Raw genomic sequence first — 15,338 nt, 5'->3', positions numbered from 1 at the left:
CGGAATCTATGTTGTCCCTTACATCTTGTCATTTTGTCCACAATATTTGCAGGTTTCTCTCCAGATATTTCAGCTGTTATCAAGAGTAGTGTCTTCTACAGTGTGGGATGAGAAGGAGGGGAGCCCAGCTATGCAGATAATCTTGCAAACTCTCACAGGAGTAATGTTTGGACAGGTTTGTCATGAATTATTTTTCATTTGTATATTTAAAGCCTATAAAAAAATGAGAAGAAACTCTGTTATTATTTTTTGGGGGGTAGTTCTAAATATTGTGCAGTGGCGTGGAAGTGCGCAATGCTGTTTAACAAAATGAGAGGGCTTAAATGACTTAGAAACAATCTATTTGTGATTTAGGGCTGCAACTAACGCTTATTTTTCTACAATCGATTAATCAGATGATTAAACGATTAATCGGATAAATTTCCATTTTTTTCAATTACCTTCACAATTTAACTTGAAGTTGTTTTAGGCATAATTCAACTAACAATGAGGACAAAATGATGACTATTTCCTTAAAAAATATTTTATTACAGCTTCCTGACTTTACTGTAGTCTACAACTGTACATAATACTTGTTAAAGTTGTTCATGAAGTTTCTGAGTATAAAACAAAATGAATTTTCAGTACACAAATCAGACAAAAGTCCTGTTCATTCAAATAATACAAAAAAAAGTCCTGCTGAATGACATTTTTTTCTTGTGGGCAGAGCTCTGATTTAAATTGTGTCAAAGACTCATTTATTTAAACCAGGGGTGCTCAAAGTTTTTTGCTCCAAGATCTACTTTTAAATGAGACAACTTCCCGCGATCTACCTTAAGAGCAACATATGATGTTATGTTGCTCACAAAACACAAATAACTGTGTACGTTTAAAAAAATATAAATTAAAAAATGGACGGTAAATTATGTTTGCTCACATAACATAATTAACTATGTACATTTAAAAAAAAATAAAAATTTTTTTTTTTTTTTTTTTTTTTTTGTTTTTTTTTTTGGGGGGGGATGCTGCGAGCTACCCACACTAGCGTTGCGATCGACGTAATGGCCACCCCTGGTTTAAACAAACTAAACAAAATCAAATAAGGAGGAGGCAGACTGTAATGAATCAGTTTTCTTTATCAAACAGTTGTTCATAAATACATTAGTGCTGCAACGATTAATCGATTAACTCGAGTATTCGATTAGAAAAAAATATTCGAATTAAAATTTATTGCTTCAAGTAATCGTTTAATTAAAGTGGCATTGTAATGGTTTATTTTGAAAGTGTTTGCATTTAGTTTTATTGCTAAGGGATACACTGCCCTCTGGTCTGCCACATTTCACATGGCTGAATCCAACTGCTCCCTGTTAAGACCAACATAAGTTTTTGTTTGAGCTAATGTTTTTTAATGGATGCATAATTTAGTTTATAGATATATTTAGCTGTTTTTTGTGGGAATGTATGTCTGAACCATTTGTTGAGAGCATTGTAAAAAAAAAAAAAAAGTTAGCATTTTATAGCATTTAAGCTAGCGGACTTTTGCTATGTAAATTTGGATAAATGTTCTTTTGGTGTACTTAGATCCTCATTTATCGATTTTTTTTTTTTTTTTTTTTTTTTTTTTAAATACCGTTTGAGGCTCAGCGCAGGTATTTTAATTTTTATTTGTCCCTTAACCGATTACTCGATTATTCGAACTAACTAGTTTATCGATTAATCGACTACTAAAATAATTGATAGCTGCAGCCCTAAAATACAGGGCTATCAACAGACTTGCAGGGGTCCGGTGACAAGACAACATTATAGGGACCCCCCTCCCTGCCCCTGCCACCAGCTTGTCAGGACAACGTTTACCACTTTGCAAGCTACGACAATGTAAATTTTCAAAACATTGAATTTCAGATGGACAGTTAAATTTAACAGACTGTAATGTGATGTGACAATATAAAAAACCAATTTCCATTTATTGTCCCATGTAGGCTACAATACAATACAATACAAGTGAGAGTGCTATCCCTGCATAACTAAACATCCTGTGCCTGCCCCCTTCACATCCCTGGGGTTACCAAGTCCTCAAACAGTGATGCGCCTAGATTTTTTGACCGCAAAGTCATTTATAACATCAGTGAAATCCAGTTTTTGAGCAAGCTCACGCTCAATAGAGAGCATGGTGTTACCGGCATCCCCAAGGGGCCGCTGTCCCCTACAATATGACCAGATTTACCAATTTGGCGCAGACGAAGAGGTGGGCGAGCGTAAGGGGGTGAGATAAGAGTTGTTGAGAGTTGGTGCGCGGTAGCGTGGAGTTGAGTGGCTGTGAGTCCCCCATTGTTAATAAAAGTCCAGCGAAAAGCCATCCGAAGTGTCTGCGTTTTTATGCACATCGCCACCTTCCTGAAGGAAGACTCGGACGAATTGACGACAAACGAGCCGTCCACCCGTCCACGCCACACTACGGTGCGGAGTTGAGAGCACCGCAACTTACCATAAAGTGCCATTTAGTAACAATCGCTAGGTTGTTAAGCCTGCCTTTTGATATGGTAGAGCGAAGGTAGTTTTTTATTATTTTCATTTTACTGAAGGCTCGCTCTCCTGGAGCTACAGTCACGGGCAAAGACAAGTAAATGTGTAGCACTTGAGTGCACCAGAGCGGGGTCAAACCATTCTCTGCTAAGACGGGGGTGGGGGGCGTTGTGCAAAAAAAAAAAGGGGAAAAAAAAATATTGGAAATATTTAATATGTTAAAGTTTTTAAGTATATATCGAGTGGAACATAATATTTAATCAGACAATGATTTAAATTGAAATCTATGAATGTAAAATAAATTAAGGCTCATTCAGGGGGCCCCTATGGTCCTGAGGCCCGGGACCACATACCCGAGCGCATCTCGGACTGCGAATTATTGCGCATGCGTGATACTTGAATGGGCTAAATGGACAAAGGCAGTCTGAACGGACACACCAAAAAAACAGATATGACAAAAAATCAGATTTGTGCATTAAGACCTGTAGTATGAACCTAGCCTTCGCCAGCAAGCAAATGATCAGCTCATCAGCAAGCTCTGCAGGAGCCTGATAACAATCCTGATTATTTGATTCAGTTGTGTTAAAGGAGGGAGACATGGAAAACAAGCTGGATATTGGCCCCCGGGGACCAGGGTTGCAGACCCCTGCTCTAAGCTATTATGTGAATGTGGTTTCTTTATAAAATGCAATGAGACAACTTTACTAGCTAACAATAACTCAAGTGCTAATATTCTACTCCAAAACACAATACAAACGGACACTAAAGACACTGCTGAGCATAATCGCTAACTGGCTTAGCGCTTTGTGCTAAGTAGTAAAGTTTCATCAACAAAGATGATAAAGACTACAATTGGCTTCATATACTCTTCTCTGACGGAGGCACACTGGATCTAAAACTACAAAAGATAATCTAACTCTTGACATTTAATTATTGATTCAGCAACCCAACAGCTGCAGGTGCTGCAGCAGTGAACTCTCTCTCTTGCTTTAATCACTGGCATGCGCTCATTCTCACTAAAGTTTCATCAACAAAGATTATAAATACAGATGTCCAGATCGATCGGGATGCCGATCGATTGGGTCCGATCACGTCATTTTCAAAATATCGGAATCGGCAAACAATATCGGCCATGCCTTTTTTAAATATATATATGTATATATTAATTAAATAGTTTTCTTATTGTATTTAACGTTACAGACATAATATATTACTCATCCAGAGTCTTTAGTTTAGCCTTAAAGTAGGGTTATCAAAAATATACCATTAATGGTGGCAATTAATTTATTAAAAAATGTGTCACGTTAAATAATTAATGCTATTATAATCTCCGCTGCACGATCCTTTCACTCATTGTCGCGCTCAATCTGTAAGGACTCTGTTTTACCTTTATATAGAGATAAAATACAGCGCTACATGAGTAGAGAGAACTTTGGCAGCCTTGAGGCGTTTCTTCAATTGCTTATTACCTTGCAATCCCTCTCCCTCTGATTAGAAATATCATGGAAAGCAATGTGGGGAAGCAAGGTGGCAATAGATCTTTGTCTTAACACCTTATTTCCCAAAGCAGAGAAGATATATCCATTGGTGGCACGAAGCACAGTCATGGTTTTACTTCCCATCATGGTTCCACTCCCATCATGCATTGGGGCATGCCTGCAGTATCATTTACTGAAAGCTCAACGAATACACTAGATGGCAATATTTAGTTAAATACACAAAGTCATAAGTTTTCTATCCATAATGGTTTCACTTCCCATCATGCATTGGGGCATGCTTGCAGTATCATTTACTGAAAGCTCAACGAATACACTAGATGGCAATATGTCGTTACAATACACAAAGTCATAAGTTTTCTATCCATAATGGTTTCACTTCCCATCATGCATTGGGGCATGCTTGCAGTATCATTTACTGAAAGCTCAACAAATACACTAGATGGCAATATTTAGTTACAATACACAAAGTCACAAGTCTTTGTATCCGTGGATCCCTCTCACAGAAAGAATGTTAATAATGTAAATGCTATCTTGAGGATTTATTTTCATAATAAACAAAAACAGTACTTATGTACTATATGTTGAATGTATATATTCGTCCGTGTTTTATTCATTTTTTTCTTAATGCATTGCCAAAATGTATTTGATCGGTAAAAATTATCGGGAATGATTGGAATTGAATCGGGAGCAAAAAAAAGCAATCAGATCGGGAAATATCGGGATCGGCAGATACTCAAACTAAAACGATCGGATCGGGAGCAAAAAAAACATGATCGGAACAACCCTAATTATAAACAATACAATTGGTTTCATATACTCTTCTCTGACGGAGGCACACTGGATCTAAAACTACAAAAGACAATCTAACTCTTGACATATAATTGATTCAGCAACCCAACAGCTGCAGGTGCTGCAGCAGTGAACTCTCTCTCTCTTGCTTTAATCACTGGCACGTGCTCATTCTCACATTACATACAAACAAGGACCCAAACATTTAAAATCGATTATCAAATTTAGTGCTGCAACGATTAATCGTTTAACTCGAGTATTCGATTAGAGTATTCGATTAGAAAAAAAAATTCGAATTAAATTTTGTTGCCTCGAGTATTCGTTCAATTAAAGTGGTGTTGTAATGGTTAATTTTGAAAGCGTTTGCATTTAGTTTTATTGATTAGGGTGGATACACTGCTCTCTGGACTGCATCTTTTCACATGGCTGAATCCAACTGCTCCCTGTTAAGACCAATGTAAGCTAAGTTTTTGTTTGAGTTAATGTTTTTTAATGCATTCATTATTTAGTTTATAGGTATATTTAGTGTGAATATGTGTCTGAATCATTTAAGAGCATTGTAAAAAAACTTAAAAATTTTATAGCATTTAAGCTAGCACTTTTTCCTATGTAAGTTAGGCAATTGTTTTGTTGTACATAGATCCTCATTAAAAAATATATATATATACCGTTTGAGGCTCAGCTCAGGTATTTTAACTTTTCATGTTCCTTATCCGATTACTCGATTATTCGAACTAACTAGTCTATCGATTAATCAACTACTAAAATATTCAATAGCTGCAGCCCTAATCAAATTAGTTGGCAGCTAATTTATTAAATTACAATTTCGATGAGGTTTAATCGATAAGTTGTTGCAGCCTCAGATGCAATGCATTATTGCACATATTCAAACTTTCACCACAGTAATAAATGTATTGTTCCAAGAGCAACAATTGATTTGATATAGCACTTGTTGTCCTTGTTGCTGCATAATGCAGCTAAAAATGAAAAAAGTGTCCAGTTGATGTAATGCGTTTGTTCCATACTTGTCATTTTTGTCCTTCAGAGCAACAACAGAGACACTTGTCTTTTGGCGGGGACCGCTGTGGCCATGCTCATCAACACGGCATCCGAGAGCAGCGCAGGAGCAGCCGCAGCCTGGAATCTTTTACAGAGCTCGCATTCAGGTAAACACTACTTGGATCTGCTGTGGAATGATAAAGATTTGCTGCAACCTCGAGCAAAAAGTATGGAATCACCAGTCTCGGACGAGCACTCACTCAGACATTTTATCATGTAGAACAAACTCTGATAAAAAGCTTTAAAAAATGATTAATGAGTTCAAAAGTGCAACTCTTTAGCATTCAGAAACACTAAAAGAAATGGATAAAAACATTGTGGTGGTCAGTAAATGTTACTATTATAGAGCAAGGGCAGGAGAAAATATATATGGACTCACTCCATTCTGAGCAAAAAAATATGGAATCATGAGAAACAAAGAAATAACAATCAAAACACATCTCCAGTAGTCAGTAGCACCACTTCTGGATTTTATGACCGCAGTCTCTGAGGCATGGACTTGATGAGTATTCTTCATAGATTTGGTGCCAACTCTCTTTGATTGGTTGTCAGATCATCTTTGCAGGTCGGACCATTTTTTTTTTCAATTTCCTTCACAGGTTTTCAATAGGGTTGAGATCTGGGCTATTTGCTGGAATGACCAGTGTTGTCACAGATTACTTGAAAAAAGTAATTTAATTACTGATTACTGATTACACCTAAAAAAAGTTATCTAGTTACTTTACTGATTACTTCATTATCAAAGTAACTAAGTTACTTTAAAAGTAATCAGTTACTTTTTACCCGTTTTTCTCCCTTTGCCGCCTCAACATAAGAATGACAACAGAAAAATGTCATCACGTGAATTAAAAAAATACAACTTCTTAAAAAATAATAAATAATAAATAAATAATAAATAAGTAAGCTGTCTAAAATTTCAATGTAAAGTTGTGCATTTATTGAAAATTTAACCATAGCCATCTCCCCAGTGCCCCATATCATCAAGAACTGATGATATGGATCTTTGTAAATCTCACTGGAACAGCACCAAACAAAAAGTTCCAGCATCATCACCTTATCAAGAATCCGCATTGGAATCTGCATTGTTTGGTGCTGTTCCAGTGAGCTTTAAAAAGATGACTGCTTGAAGAAAACATAAAAATTGTCATTATGTCAATATGTCAATAGTAGGTGGATGGCGAGATAGTGTAAAGCGACTTGAGCGCCTTGAAAGGTGGAAAAGCGCTATATAAGTATAACACCATTTACCATGTCATTTTCCAAGATGACAATGCATCATGCCACAGAGCTACTGTTAAAGTGTTCCTTGGAGAAAGACTCATCCAGTCAATGTCTGGGCCTGCAAATAGCCCAGATCTCAACCCTATTGAAAACCTGTGGTGGAAATTGAAAAAAATGATGGTCCACAGAAAGGCTCCACTGGCAACTGCAATCAAAGAGAGTTGGCACCAAATTGATGAAGAATACTCATCGAGTCCATGCCTCAGAGACTGCAAGCTGTCATAAAAGCCAGATGTGGTGCTACTAAATACTAGAGATGTTTTGATTGTTATTTCTTTGTTTGTTTCTCATGATTCCATACTTTTTTCCTCAGAATGGAGTGATTCCATATATATTTCCCTGCACTTGCAAGTAACATTTACTGACCACCACAATGCTTTTAATTGATTTCTTTCAGTGTTTCTGAATGCTAAAGAGTTGTACTTTTGAATTAATTCATTTTTTCCCCAAGATTTTTATCCGAGTTTGTTCTACATGATAATATGTCTGAGTGAGTGCTCGTCTGAGACTGCTGATTCCATACTTTTTGCTATGGGTTGTATAAAGTTCATTTTTAGTATGAATCTCAGCTTGAAATTCTACATGTGCATGGTACCGCTCTGCCAGAGTCGTGCCTGCTGACTGTGGGTGCCCTCCACGTGCAGTTCTGCTCCACAACGGTGTGCGAATTGGGTTGGCTAGCAATGATTAGAGGCCTCCTCACATGCTGTGGTCCTCATATATTGCTCAGTTCACATGTGGAGGGTGCAAAGGTAAACATATAAAGAAGCATAATTTGATACATATCCACTTTATTGACCAAATCACTCGCTGGTCTTGTTTTTGCAGGGCAGCTTGCTTTTTGATGTTATGTTTCCTATGCTTCGTGATTTGTGTGAGGAGAAGTTGAATTGTCACTACCTTGCCTTTGAGGGTGAGTCATATCGAGACATTTTATTCAGGCGCTTCGATGCGAATGTCACCTGTTCAAATATGGCACTTGGTCGCAGTGTTCACACTATGGCTGAAGAAAGTCAAAGAATGTGTGTCTGATATCTGGAAGATGATGGGTGGCCGCCTTTTACCTGAGAGTTGCAGCACCCTGCAGCAACAGCTAATTTCTATCATATGGACCAGTGCTGAAAGCCCAGTGAGTCACCTGCTTTAGTAATACAATTTCCAAATATTTGTTGTATTCATATTGTCATTTTGAGTTTGCTTATAATTATTTGATACACATTCACATAAAATCTTGTTATTGATCACAAGCAATGCATGAATTGTATCAACTGCTTCAATGCTCAGTATTGACACTGATTGAATTATAGCAGGGTATCTGTGGGGTCTTAAAAAGTGTAAAAAATGTCTTAATAATTTGAATTTAGGGTCTTAAAATGTCTCATTCTCCCAAAACGGGTCGATCCAGGGCTGGGCGATATGGCCTTACGTACGTATCACGGTAAATTGAGCATATTTACTTCGATAACGGTAAATGACGATAAATTCGCCCAAGCAGACTGTTATATAATTTGAAAATCTGTGCAAAAAATACAAATTGACCGTTTCTCGATGATTTATTTACCTGCTTTTAATTTAACATATTTAACAATTGTACATGCAGTCTAAACATTAAGTATATAAAATATCTTGTCAAACAATAAGAATTCTAGTATGGACATTTTTAACAGCTTATATGACTTGAACAATGTACAACAATATATAAATCAATATGACGACTGTGCAAACATGTCATTGTAACACAAATGACTTGCAGCTTGAACAGTACAGTTCAGACAACTTATTGTTAATGGCTGCTGTGACATAGTTACTCAACACTAGAGCTGTCCCGACTAGTCGACGTCATCGATGAAGTAAATGCGTCGACGGGCAAAACATACCGTTGACGGGTAATGACGGGTTAAAAAAAATTACATGCGGATAAAGTTTAGAATGGCGGGCGCTCGCGATGCAAGCGGTTGTTACTGGCACCCCCAAGGGGGCCGCTGTTATTTCAATGTGACCGGCGTTGTCAGATTGAGCAAAGAGGAAGAAAGTGGGCGAGCGAGCAAGAGAGAAAGAGGGAGCGAGATCGGTGAGTTGGAAAAGTGCGCGGGTAGCGCTGAGTTGTGTGGCTTCGTCCCCCACGTTTTTGTTTTGGTCAATAAAAGTATCCACAAAGGGCCATCCGACACCTCTCGGTGTTTTGATGCACGCCGACGCCTTCCTGAGGAGGAAATCGGACGAACCCAGACAAATTAATGACAACGAGCCAAGTGAATCGTCGTTGAGGAGTTGAAAACACTGCCGATTTCCAAAAAGGGCAGAGTTGGTAACACGTGAAAGCGGCATAAAGTCAAAAAAGCGGACCAGAATAGCCAGAGCCTGGAATTATTTCAAGGAAAATATGGAGGGTGCCACTTTGTGTACTCTTTGCTAAGATGAGCTCGCATACCACGGTTGCACGTCGGCTATGAACGAACACTCGAAGCGCCGTCACCCAAGTGTAATTTTGGAAGACAACAAGAAACAACAAGCTAGCGGATTGTAAGTCCATACAACTTTCTAACGATTTTTTAAATGGAAGGTACCTTTACGTGTGTCGTATCAACGTGCATTTTTATTTAATAAAATAATATAAATATATATATTTTTAAATTATTATTGAATTTATTAGGATCATGGAAGCTCCCACTTGGGGAAAATATATACATATATTCTGTATTAGAGCTGGGAATCTTTGGGCACCTAACGATTCGATTACGATTACGATTCAGAGGCTCCGATTCGATTATAAAACGATTGTTGATGCACCCCCCTCCTTTTTTTTCTTTTTTTTTTTATATTTTTTTTTATGTTTTGTACGTTAGTTCCAAAATTGTTCAAAAATACTCTCAGGCTAAACCACACTACTATTTCAGTATCAAGTTGACATATAGCAGTAAACAAATATACAAAAATAACATTAAATAAAAAACTCCAGTCCCCATTCTGTATCAGCAGCTTTCAACTACATTCAATTAATTTAATGTTGTGAATCAACCGTTAAATTTGTTAAAATTGCTCCCGTTATTCCATAATTTCCCTTTTGTCTACTTTCGACATGTGAAAGTTTTAAAACTATTTTAAAGATAGATTCAAGTCAATATTTTACCGATATAGGGGTATTTTAGATAAAAAGTTAATTAGGTTTGCTTGGAAGGTTCGCTACAACAGCCTTGCAGGGAAGTGTACTGCTTTAAGATGGCGGCCGTTTATAACGCCCGTATCTAGCTTTTTTTAGATGTGCTGCTAACACTTCCAAAGCTATATTGCATCTAGTCCTATATAAATGATATCCACCGTGACATTATATGGATGTAGTTTGAAGCAGCTTTTCGGCAGCAGTCAGGTATGTTGGTGTGTTTTTTTTATCTCGTTGCATGAGGTGAGCTAGAGCCGTGAGTTGAGCATTGGCATTAACCGAGGGGCCGGGTAATGGGAAGCATGATGTTTAGCTACTCTCGCTCCGTTCCGTCCCGAAGACCGCGCGGCGCGCGCCGCGCTGAGTGTTGTGTACTTCCGCTTTACTTCGTATATTTTAATAATCGGAATTTGGATGTTTGTGAATCGTTCTCGAATCTTTAACGGCCGAATCGCGAATAATCTAAGAATCGGAAATTTTGCACACCTCTATTCTGTATATACATAATATAATAAAATTATATATGGAAACAGCACTGGCCTGCTTATTGTAATCATTGACTGCACTAATGGTATTTAATTAGGACTGCCAAACGATTAAAAATTTTTATCGGGTTAATTACAGCTTAAAAATTAATTAATCGTAATTAATCGCAATTAATCGCAATTCAAAGCATCTATATAATATGCCATATTTTTCTGTAAATTATTGTTGGAAGGAAAGATAAGACACAAGATGGATATGTACAGTACTGTGCAAATGTTTTAGGCAGGATACCTGCCTAAAACCTTTGCACAGTACTGTATATATATTTTTTTTAATTATTGAATTTATTAGGATCATGGAAGCTTCCACTTGGGGAAAATATATACATACAGTATATCCTGTATATACATAATATGATAAAAATATACAGTACTCGGAACGTCTGGTTACGTCGCCAGCGTACGAACGGAACTCGTTTGTAACCTACCTTTAGTGGAATGTAATTTATTTTTTGTTGTTTTTTGTTTTAATGCGCAATGTCAGGTGGAAGGTGTGTCCGACTGCGCTCGCATTAGCTTTTGCTTGCTGTTGGACCTCTACGACATGGACTGTGAGCAGTTTGGTGATACTAAGAAGTCTCTTTATTTGATTCTACTGCAACGAATCCGCAAACTCCCGTGGGAATCCAAAGCCAAATGTCATCGCCTTTGTGCTCTACTTCCGTATTTGGGAACAGACACGGTAAGCACGAACGTAATTACGCTGATAATTTTGCACGGTTTATTGCAAAAACCTTTTATTAAGCAGGTACTGGATCAGTATGCTGAACTACAAAATCATCTCTTGAAGTGCATGTCAAAGGATCATCTGGCTCCATGTGGTTCAGAGCTATACAAGTGTCTAATCCAGCAGCAGAGAAGGGAGCTTTGTGGTGACACACTAAAGTCGGTTTCAGAGTCGGAGCTGAGCAATCGATGGGCAGAATGGTGGCTTTCTGTCCTTCTTGAGGCGCTAACCTCACATGAAGTTATTCTTCAACGTAACAGCTCAACACACTTACTCCCCAGCACTTTCCAAGTCTTCCCTTTTGCTGTGGAGCCATTGCTGGCCTCCCTGGACCCCTATTCATCAGGCCACCTCTGCGCCTGGGCGTGCATCATGAGCAGCTACCGGGCTGTGACTGGGGGCTCTCCATGGGCTCTTCAGGGGAGCTCCACCATGAAAATTCTTCATTTAGCCCTGGGCTCTGCGGATGACAGAGTCCGGCTTGCCTCTGTAAACCTGCTGTGTTGCAGTCCCAAGACCAAAGACACCCCGACACCAGAAGAACTGGGAATAATGAAGACCTTCATTACTCAGAACTTAAACTCCGAGTCTTCACTTTTTCGACAACATTTTCAAACAGCAGTGAGAAGATTTTTGGTTCGGATCAGAGATGGCTGCTTGGCACGCATCAGACAAAAGGATAAGGGGGACGCCAGCCAGATGCAAAGCGCTGAGAAAATGCTGGACCTTGGTATAGGTAAGATTTTGATGCTTTACGACTCGGCCTGTCGCGATAACAAATTTTAGTGTGCGATAATTTCATAAATTATTGCGATATGCAATATTATTGTACCCCCCCAATTAAAAAAAAAAAATTACAATAACACTGTGAGAATACAGTGTATATTAATAGATCATGTACACCCATTTAAACGAAATAAATGTTTACTCTTAAATTCAAAAATACTTTTTAGGAAATCACAACTGAAAACAATAGACCATGCTTCTTTTAAGTAAAAGACAACAATATTAATACTGCACAGGAACACAGAATAAATAAAATGTGTTAAGAAAAAGGAAATTCCATTTAAAGTGTCTGTGACACGAAAAAGCATGTGTATTTCATAGTACACGTGGTATTTTATGCTCCTGAATGATATGGACCGCTTGGATGTGTGTGGAAGCGATCGCTATATTTATTTAGTTTTTTGAATCCCGCGCCAGGAAAATGAGTGACTTCCGGCTTCGGTCTTGCATTGAGGAGGAGGGCGCTGCGACGTGTACGGTAGAAGACGTCCTCTTCACTATACAGCGTACTGTTGTGTATGAGGACGAAGGATTCAGCTGATTTTGCGGATAAATAAGTTTATTTTTTGCATCACGCCAGCCAAACGGCTGCAGAAAAATCATTTTGTACGAGGGAGAGGCGTATGCGCCTTTCTGGAGTTTCAAAAGGTTCCCATTCACCGTGGATATTTACTGTGGGACCATTGGACTTACGAGGAAGTGAGTAAACATCTTGTTTTGTATTATGTCAAATACGAATACAGCGAAGTACAAAGTAAACACTACAAACTTTCTTTAAATAAAGGACTACTTACGTTTGATCATTGATAGGCATGTAAAAAGCTCTACTCACGCACATTAGCAGCACGTTAGCTGCACAACAACTGCAGCCACCCTCCGGGGAACGAACTGTAAATTGCTCTCTGCCGGGCAGTTTGCCGATCCGGCAAAGACAATCGACAACCCAGTCGTCATGTCAATAAATCCAGGCTCGTTATGTGTGATTTTCCGCTTCGAAGACTTTGAAACATCACTCTGTTCGGGTTAGCATGTCGGCTAGCTGTCACGCCTTTTGGTTTGTTTACATTCTCCGAAGCCAGGGAAGGGAAATGACATATGTCCGATTTAGGTGTCATAAAATATCGTTCGGCAGGTGCGACAGTAAAGGTGAAGTCGACAGTTTTGACCATTATGGAGTAATTTTGCCATGTCGTCCTGAATAAATGCATTTTTATTATTTCATATTCCATTTAGCACTAGACTGTTATTTGTCATGACCATGCCATTTATTTAGCAATTGGGGAAAATACTTGGATAAAAAGAATATCCTGTAAAAATATTGAAGTAAAGAGACATAAACAATGACATTTTGCAGCTCTCTTCGTCGCGTTTTCCTCGTTGTGAATAGTTCCCCCTCGACGGGCTGACTGGTCCTTCTCAAGCCATTTATATATCTATTGGGGAAAAATACTTGGATAAAAAGAATATCCTGGAAAAATATTGTAGTAGAGAGACTGAAACAATGACATTTTGCGGCTCTCTTCGTCACGTTTTCCTCGTTCTTAATAATTCCCCCTCAATGGGCTGAATAATAAAACCGATGAGCATAGTCTACCGCTGACGTCATCCACCTGTTGGGGACGCTAAAGCCCTATAATGGTAGGCGTGGCTAACCGGCAGATTAAAAGACTAATTTCTCGTCATCTGTGCTTTGCTAAATTGTTGTATATAGTCGAATCGTCTCAAAATATGATTCTAATTCACATAATAATGCCATTTAAGACTTTTTTTCTCGTGTCATATGCTCTTTAATAATTTAAGCATCTAGGCAAATGAAAACGTTTCCCCTCATAGCTTCTGCTATGGCGTTCCATGAGTAATACAGTGGTACCTCTACATACGGAGTTAATTCGTTCCAGGAGCTTGTTTGTAAGTCGAAATGGTCGTATGTCGAGCAGGATTTTCCCATAAGAATACATTATAATTCCAATAATTCGTTCCACAGCCCAAAAACCCACACTACATCCGAAATAAATACTGCTCTTACTATTGCAAATAGCAATTACAAAGAGCAAAACAAATAAAATATGAATAAAAATCAGGAATAACAGTAATATAATAATAGCAATATTAACAATAATACAGTACAGTACCTGTAATAATGTAACGAATCTGCTTCTAATGTGGCGGACTTTTTTTGCTGTACCCGAACGCACCGCGGGGCTGACGGTGAGCAGGAGAGCACTATTTTACTTTCTGTTTCGATCCTGGCGTCAACAGCAGTGGACACTCGGCGAGTTGATGGAATAAATGATATGATTTGAAACCTGACGAAGCCGGCGATTTCTTAGGCGATGTTACCACAATAAGAACTGTCACCAGGGGCGGACTGGGACTAAATAACAGCCCTGGACTTTGACTCAACCCAGCCCACAAGAATCGCTGTACACAGACCCTATGGGTAGAATTTAAAAAATATTTTATTGTAAAATGCATCAATTTCGTTCACTTTGAGAGAAAAATGAAGAAAATGTGTCTAGACTGTGACCGTCTGACTTGGGGCGCTCAACGTACTGCAAGGCTGAACTTAAGTTCGATTCATCTTTCTGCTCTAGCTCTATAATCAACCTGAACAAACAAACAAAAGAATTTATTTTTGAAAGCAAGTTTTATGTATTCAATTGATTATAACAACACCTATCCCGTGTCTATAAAATGACTTCATTGTTTATGCCATAATTAATCTTGCCACACAAATAATACATTTAAATGAAAATAAACATTTCAAGACAAATCCTGTATACATAACTTTCATTGGAAAGTATTAACCAGAAAACAAAACGATATATAAATGATTAAAAACATATCAATTTACCTACCGAAACATTAAAGTAAAACCATTCATTTTATTAATATTTTGTTATATTTCTTCTGAATTAATACTGCTGCTGCGAGTGCATACGTTGTTTTACAGCTAAAATGTTTTTTGCTGGCACTAGCCCTTTAATTGC

At 38.1% G+C, this 15,338-nt stretch overlaps 1 protein-coding gene across 1 annotated transcript in view; it reads left to right on the top strand.

The window, feature by feature from the left end:
• Window positions 1-15,338, top strand: part of si:ch211-225b11.4 (thyroid adenoma-associated protein homolog) — an 89,933-nt gene that overhangs the window by 20,711 nt on the left and 53,884 nt on the right. Inside the window, exons 6-12 of the mRNA XM_057831137.1 lie at window positions 53-175; window positions 5,836-5,956; window positions 7,737-7,882; window positions 7,959-8,043; window positions 8,120-8,259; window positions 11,320-11,517; window positions 11,584-12,298. Coding sequence (XP_057687120.1) covers window positions 53-175; window positions 5,836-5,956; window positions 7,737-7,882; window positions 7,959-8,043; window positions 8,120-8,259; window positions 11,320-11,517; window positions 11,584-12,298 — 1,528 coding nt within the window. The remainder of the gene's footprint in view (window positions 1-52; window positions 176-5,835; window positions 5,957-7,736; window positions 7,883-7,958; window positions 8,044-8,119; window positions 8,260-11,319; window positions 11,518-11,583; window positions 12,299-15,338) is intronic.

Source organism: Corythoichthys intestinalis, chromosome 3 (genome assembly GCF_030265065.1).
Source record: "Corythoichthys intestinalis isolate RoL2023-P3 chromosome 3, ASM3026506v1, whole genome shotgun sequence".
NCBI lineage: Eukaryota > Metazoa > Chordata > Actinopteri > Syngnathiformes > Syngnathidae > Corythoichthys > Corythoichthys intestinalis.
The sequence above is the reverse complement of the archived record's forward strand: the minus strand, read 5'-3'. Positions and strand labels throughout refer to the sequence as shown.